We start from the raw sequence: 8,188 nt of genomic DNA on the forward strand, positions 1-8,188 counted from the left end.
TTTTGGAGTTCAAAAGAAAACCAACGTACTAACAGATTCTGCTGGCCAGGTGAAAACCATCCTATAATGCTGTATCTGTCTTCCTAAAGTAAATCTCTTCTTACTCTGGGACAAAATTGCAGAGACTGCAAAAATACACGTCTTCCAGTCCCAATGTCACAGCCCAGTGGGTGAGATTTAAAAAAGAAAAAAAAAAAAAGGAGTTCTCATTAGATGCCATGGCAAGCCCCCCAGAGCCCACCAGACTGACAGTTCCCGTGGAACACAGCCAGCTACCCACAAGCTGAGGCACTATTTTGAAGCCTCCCATCACTTTTCTATTTGAAGGTACAGGTTTGAGTGTGAGGTTCCGATACCCAAGTGAGAACATAAAGCAGTTTGAGCCTAACACCATCTGGAAAGCCTTAGGAGGTTTGCATTATCTTCGCACCTGCCACCGAGCAGAAAAATCAACTCTGATTTTTAGAAGGGACTGAAGCCATTTAGGTCTTGCTGGAATTACTCCCCTGGTAGCCCCCACAGAGCACACCACCATCCCAGCCGTACCCTCTTCCCTCTTTAAATTCCCTTTAAAGAGACTCGTAGGAAGAAATTCAACCATAAAAGTACCATGTGAAGCTCCACCCACGGCGCTCTCCCCACCAAGTTGCTGAGGTCGCACCCCGCAAACATGACAACATACCTGCAAACTCGCCGAGGGAAGTTACATCCACTCTGTGTTGCAGGTGCAGAGAAGAGAGCCAGACCCTTCACAGTTATGCACGCGAATCGTCACCAGAAATCAGGGAAGAAAGCACAAATCTCCAACACCTTTCTCCCGTTCCCATTACCAAACTGGGCCCTTGGGACTTGCAATATCAAGCTCATTATGCAAAGGCACATTCTAAGCACCATTGTTCTAGATGGCAAAAAAAAAAAAAAAAAGCGTTACATGGACTCAATCCTTGCCCTGTAGTGTTTAGAATTTGTCCATCCTTCCTCCTGTCCTTATAGTTTTACACTGGCTTAAATGATACATGTTATGAAAGGCTTGATTGCTGCATGTAACACTGGGCTTATTACACAATGAGTGAACTTAAGGAGAAAGGTATTTTATTTATAGCACTACTGTATCACAAGTTAATTTCCTTTTTTACCATGGCAACACGAGGCAACATGCACAAATTCTGCATTGGGGGAATCTCACCAATAAAACATATTTAGAATGTGGCTTTTGGGGGTGGAGGTTAGCTGATACACTGTCTACCCAAAAGCAATACAAATTTTTAACTGAAAGTTCCAAACACATGATGTGGTGTGCTAAGAAAAAAAGGGGATATAATACTTGGCTGCATTCGGTTGGGAGGTGCTTCGTTTTGTTTTCACAGGCCCCACTTGAAACCAGGTGTGTTCTCAGCTGCGATCTTAAGGCTTGCCGCTTAGAGTTAATAGCCAAAGTGCCTTGACAGTCATGCATGACATTTTCCTTTCCACTAGAATCTCTGAAGGCAAGTGAGGCTCTGCCTGCTCAGTGTGCAGTCTCTGTATAGAAGAGATTGTTGTATTTATAACTACTTTATCTTTCTCCTACTCTAATAAAATCTTGAGTAGCTTTGGGTTCAGAAGAGAAAACTGTTGTGTTGTTGCAGAAAGTAACAATAGTGTGGTGTCAGCACCCCGCAGAGAGTTACCTGAGTGCCAGTTGAATTTTGCCTCTGTTACAAAAACTCTGTGAAACAATATCATACATGTCTATATTCTATTACATCCACCCAGACGTAATTTACAGGAACTTCCATTGGTTGAAAATCGGCCCAAATTCAATTCTTTTGAATTTCAAAAGAAGTGACATTTTATTCCAAAACAGCCCTCAATTTCCTAGTTTATCCAAGTTTTCCAACCTTAATAATTCCATGTCCCACAGATCGTATTTTGATTACATCTAACCTTAGTATACAAGGTGCCATGGCAAGAAGGCCTAAGAGAGAAAGTGCTTATTTTGTAACTAATGAATGGTTACAATGTTATTTGGAACTTGTGGGTGGATTCTTGGAACGTAAACACATTTGTTGGCTTCCATTGCACATCCTCTGTGTTTTATTTCTGACGTAGCCAGTGGGCGACTTGCCCGTTTGATATGTGAGATGCTCATATTTATACTCAGCCCAGAGGGGCTAATTCTAGTGTGAGTAGATAAGCAATTCCTGCACCCACTATGAGCATGTCCAAATTGAGGTGCTAGGCTTGCACCCCCTTTTTAAACTATTAACTAAAACAGAGTTTGTGTCTTTCAAACACAGTAATAAAATTTTTCTATGGTAGCCGAAAGTGAAAATCTTAAAGACAAAAGCATTTCTGATTCACCCACTCACCCACAACTGAAGAATTTAAACTAAAGCAAAACGAAGAGATTTGAATAGAACTATTGAGAAATCCAAATGTCAAGTTATTAGCCTTTAATACTTGGGTTTATGAGACGTGATAATTTTTCAAAGCTGGATTTTCCATAAAACAGAATCTGTTCCTGAACACACAGGACAACTCTAAGGACTGATGGAGAAAAGAACCAGAATTGGATCCTTCTGTTACGGGAAGACACGCCAAGGCTGAGGGTCCAGTAGCTCTCCCTGGCATCACATGAAAATGATGGTTTGTTTTTTTTTTTCTATGTAGTTCATGCTTATTTCTCTACATAGAAAAAATTAGTTTTTAACATTAATAAGTTTTGATGGAAATCTTTAAAAAATATGTGCTTTCCTGTCTCTTTAAACAAAATGGTAGATATCATAAATGGAAACGCACTGTAATATCATGATGCCGGAAGGGGCCTCTCAGAGTGGTACTTTTGTCAGTCTAATTCACTAGTCATGAGAATTCAAGCTGAAATGATAGTTGCGGGGAAAAGCTAGATAAACTAGTTAAAAGAGCAAACTTAATATTATTACTGTAATGCTAAACTAGTATGCTCCGCTCTCAGTACATCTTCACATCTGATGTGCGTGTTAACAGGCAGATATGTGTGTCTATGTATGAATGTTTGTATGTATGTCTGTGTTTTCCCCTCATTTCCCAGGAGCTCTTCCCTCCATTCAAAATATTCTATATTTCTATATTCTAAATATTCTCTTTTTCCTATATTCTAAATGGTTAGTGTTTCCAGAAGTCTGACCACCTGCCGAATGAAATATTGTCCTACCTTGGGCATAGGAGTAAATACACCAGTCAATGACGAAGACAAATTGAAGTTCTTTTATTCCACCACTACACTTATGTTTCAGTTTATTTATTCTCTACTTAACTTCCACGCCAAACTGAGGTGGCTCCACGTCCTCCATGAGGCCATCCCCACACTGCAGCATCCCCACTACACCACAGCCTTCGTACATGTAAACTCCCTCATGACGAAGCCTTCGCTTCAGATCTCACTGCACGCAGAGTGCCCTGGGCACCTACAAGTGTGAGAAGAAGCCTCCGAGCTGCTTTTTGATCGCGATGATGTATCAGCATCCACCGGGATGTGGCCAAATCTATATATTCATCTGCATTCACCTCTCCCCTTCCAGGTGGGCAGCATGCTGAAGACCCCCAAATTACCTATTTGGCTGTGCAACACCAATGGAAAACCCAGTGTCCTTTTTAGCACAAACAGGCAGCTCTTATCAGACTGGAAAGCGGAGCGTCGCTTTGATCTGTACCTGTACCGTGGCCGCCCCCCCCAGAACAAGCCTGTGCATCTCACAGTAGGTGAGCATTTCAAACCCCAAGTGCCGAGCGCTTTAGTGCGCTCAGAAAGATGCGGCTGCCGATGTTTCACCGCTGTGTGGGTATTCACACTCGCTTTGCAGGGAAATGCTTAGGCTTGAGTTCTGAAATGAAACCCATGCACGAGTCCCATGGGCCTAAACCCAAGCATGGCAACCTGGGCATTCTACAGCTGCTTTAAATAAGAGCAGCGGGTTTAGAAGTAGCACAGAGGAACAAACAACCTCTAGGTAAGAGAAACAACAAAAGGGGAAGAATCACATCTCCAAAAAAGCCCTCTCTGGGATCTTTTACCTGTGAACATCAGGCACTTAATGCCTGAGGGAAGAACTGGGAAGAATGGAGGGATTGGGGCAGGGGGCTGCCATTTGGTCTGCCTACAACCGATCAGATGATCATCCAGTGACATTGGTCAGCACACTGAGAGTGCATTTCGGTGCAGATATTTGAGGGCCTCCTAAGTGCCAGGCGCTGTGCTAGACACTAGGAAAGCCACGACAACGAAGACATAGTCCCAGCAAAACTGAAGAGGGTCCGGTCTAATGGGAGAGGCAGACAACCACACAGGTCATTTTACTTCAACTACACCCATATTCGTTTAAACTCATAAGGAAAAAAGAGTAAACTTTAAATGTCTTTAAACTTTTAGTGTCTTGAAACACTGGCCTTTTGGACAAGGGAATAAACACAATGAGACTGGGAGTCTGTATTGGTACCTTGGTTCTACTGGTGGAGGCTTGACGGCTTGATGTTTGACTTGGCATTTAGCATCATGGGCCTGGTGTTAAACAACTTTTCATTATAATGACTAAATCTGGAAAAGTCTTTGTGACTCTTTTTTTCTGTGCAGCTCCTAATTCTTCTTTAATTATGAAAGATATACATTAGGCCATTTAATTTAGGAAGACATTGACAATATGTTCCTTAAAATATCATTCCTACTTTACTCTCTTCTTTGAGGAAAGCATCATTTTTTAAAAGATTTTATTTATTTATTTATTTGAGAGAGAGAGACAGAGAGACAGAAGGCTCCCGTGCACATGTCCGAGCATGGGGGGAGGGGCAGAGGGAGAGGGAGAGAGAGAGAATCCCAAGCAGACTCTGAGCTTAGCACAGAGCCAGACATGGGGCTTGATCCCAGGACCCTGAGATCATGACCTGAGCCAAAACCAAGACTCGGACGCTTAACCAACGGAGCTACCCAGGCGCCCCAGAAAACATCATTTGTGTGTGTGTGTGTGTGTGTGTGTGTGTGTGTTTTATTTTATTTATTTTTTTTTTTACTTTTTTATTGTTATGTTAATCACCATATATTACATCTTTAGTTTTTGATGTAGTGTTCCATGATTCATTGTTTGTGCATAACACCCAGTGCTCCATGCAGAACGTGCCCTCTTTAATACCCATCACCAGGCTAACCCATCCCCCCACCCCCCTCCCCTCTAGAACCCTCAGTTTGTTTCTCAGAGTCCATCATCTCTCATGGTTCGTCTCCCCCTCCTATTTCCCCCCCTTCATTCTTCCCCTCCTGCTATCTTCTTCCTTTTTTTTTTCTTAACATATAATGTATTATTTGTTTCAGAGGTACAGGTCTGTGATTCAACAGTCTTACACAATTCACAGCGCTCACCATAGCACACACCCTCCCCAATGTCCATCACCCCACCACCTCATCCCCCAACCCCCACCACTCCAGCAACCCTCAGTTTGTTTCCTGAGATTTTTGTATTAACTCACATGCACTGCAAGCATTCTTTTCTGGGCACTGTATTGGAAGCTGTACGTGTAATCCCATTAAGTTCTCACAGCAGTTATAGGAGGTAGATACTTTGATATCTATTTCCACATAGAAGAAACTGAGGTAGCCAATAAATAGTTACTAACTGAACAAATGAGGCTGAGAGATGTTAAGTACCTTCTCAAATGTCATATGAGACAAAGCTGGCTCTTGAACCCAGTTTTTGACTACCTCACTAAGCTACTTTGCCCTTCACCCAAAAATGTAAATGTACTCTTAGAATCACTGAGAAGTGATGAGCTCCCCCTCTCCTGGTTTTCCTGACAGCATTCTGTGGCCTACACTTGGCTCTATGTGTCCTATCATGGTGCTGGGATGCATATCACGACTTATCACTATTCATGTTCCAAAATACACAACAACCCATGTTACCACAGACTTGTTTTGTATGGGGCATTTCTACATACCTTCTACTGGAATCCCCTTCTGCTTAACCAGTTCTAGGAACACAGCTTGCTGAGCCCAGCTCCTGCCCACCCATTGTGTGTTTTCCTTCCTTCCTGGCTTCCTCTGGAATGGTGTATAGAGGCTAGGGCCTAAATGCTGGCTGTTCAGGGTGCCTAGGTGGCTCAGTCAGTTAGGTGTCTGCCTTCAGCTCAGGTCCTGATACCAGGGTCCTGGGATTGAGCCCCAGGTCAGGCTCCCTGCTCAGCGGGGAGCCTGTTTCTCCCTCTCCCTCTGCCCACCCCCCTGCTCTCTCTCTCACTCACTATCTCTCTCTCAAATAAATAAATAAAATCTTTAAAAAAAAAATGCTGGCTGTTCCTCACTCAGATACTCACTCCCATCACTGGGAAAGGAACCAACATGAAGATGAACATGTACCAAGAAGACGGTTTTCTCCAGTAGAGATGGCAATCAGGACCAAGTGGAGAGAAGCCACCATCAACTGGAATGGAACCGTTCCCTTTCTCTAAAGAGAAAGCCAGGATGTGCAATGACTTATGAAGTGTCAGAGCTGCTGGGGCACAAAGCCTCATATGGGGGGAGACCACTTTACTTCTACCTTCCTCATTCACGAACCCCACTGAAAAACCCCATTAGCCATTTTTTCTTTTTCTTTTTCCCTTTCTTTCTTTCCCTTTCTTTCTTTTCTTTCTTTCTTTCTTTTTCTTCCTTTCTTTCTTTCTTTCATTCATTCGTTCATTCGTTCTTTCTTTCTTTGTCTCTGTGAAGCCCTCTGCAGTTGCTCTCTGTGCTATAGAAGAAACATAGGCCCTTCCAGCAGGGGCTGCAAGGTGATCCTCTATCCTTGCACAGACTGGTTCCTTCATTTTATTCAATAGAGCAAATGAAGTGTCCCTGTATTCTATTTTCGAATTAGTCTTTTCTTGGTGTGATTCTCCCTGAGGATTATGGACACAGGCAGCTAGCTTTCATTTGGGGATGAAGTCATCAGTAATGCATCATCAGATTTTTAGTTATGGCAAGAACTCAAGCCTTCTCAAAGACTTCCTGGTATGGAGAGCATTCCTTTCCAAGGTTACATTTCACATGCCCACATTAGCAAGTTCTGGTCATTAAAATAGTAAATGGGCTTCTTTGGGCTTGGAGGGGGGACTATTCCTGGTAGTATGGCAACAATAGTCGTTGGCTTATGGGCTCAAGCAGTCAAGGAGAGCACACAGAAGGAGACATTCTTTCTACCAGTGCTATGTTTGTTTCTTGTCTTTATAAGCTGAATATAAATACATAGACAAACAGATAAACTAAAAAAGAAGTCTTATTCCTAGATAAAATAAAATTATAAGTAAAAATAGAATCTCTTCTTATGTCATTGTTAAAAGGGGAAACAATCCTTTTTAGAATGTGATCTTTCCCGGTCCTCTTGAATGCCTACACTTTTTCTGAAGAAATACATAGAGTAAAACACATATTCTTTCTTTAAAAAGTATATGGAAACCATCTAGACCTTTTCCCTACCCACCCCACTGGTCTGCCAATTCACAGACTTAGGGCTCTGTATTCACAAGCCAAAGGTTAGATTGCTAAGAACGCCTTTTCCACGCCCACTGTCCAAATTAATTTGTGAAATGCACTTTCATTTGGCTCAGAGAATAATGTTTTAACTTAAGGAGTACATAGAAAATGAAACTTGAAGGTGACTAATAAATTATGTCAAAAAAGAAAGCCAATTTGGCTTGGATTGCTGATTACAGTATCTTTATTACATTGGTGTTTCATGCAGGATTTTAAATCCATTAGATAAATACGTGGACCCTTTTCAACCCTTGTTTTATTTGGTCTTAGTTTTAGCAATATTGTGCTTTTCCTGAGGTGCAGGCCTGTTTTTTGTTTTATGGATACTGAGTCATTTCTAACCAAATGTCCCTGTTGGAGTGGACTGCTGGAAAGCTTAGAGACAATGAGAAATAGCAGCACATGCCTCAGGGACGAAGTTACCAGTCAGGAGTAAGAGATTTCACTCACAGTGTCTCAAACAATAAGGACGTGCTTTTCGAACAAGAATGGCCCAGCAAGGGATCCATGACTCTCTTAGGTCAATCATGATTCATCTTCTAGGGCTGAGAGCTGGACACTTGTTACCAGAACAAAATCGGGGCTCTCCAGAAGGAAGAAGGGTCAGATGACTGTTGTGTAGACAACTGGTCCACCGTCCTGACAAAAGGCATTTTTTAATTGGCCTCA

General features: G+C 42.4%; 1 protein-coding gene across 1 annotated transcript in view; it reads left to right on the forward strand.

The window, feature by feature from the left end:
• Positions 1-6,456, forward strand: part of MINDY4B (MINDY family member 4B) — a 23,978-nt gene extending 17,522 nt beyond the window's left edge. Inside the window, exons 8-9 of the mRNA XM_078059139.1 lie at positions 3,543-3,723; positions 6,314-6,456. Of these exons, the coding sequence (XP_077915265.1) occupies positions 3,543-3,723; positions 6,314-6,456 (324 nt within the window). The remainder of the gene's footprint in view (positions 1-3,542; positions 3,724-6,313) is intronic.
• Positions 6,457-8,188: the final 1,732 nt, after the last annotated feature.

The sequence above is a fragment of the Halichoerus grypus genome, chromosome 1 (assembly GCF_964656455.1).
Source record: "Halichoerus grypus chromosome 1, mHalGry1.hap1.1, whole genome shotgun sequence".
NCBI lineage: Eukaryota > Metazoa > Chordata > Mammalia > Carnivora > Phocidae > Halichoerus > Halichoerus grypus.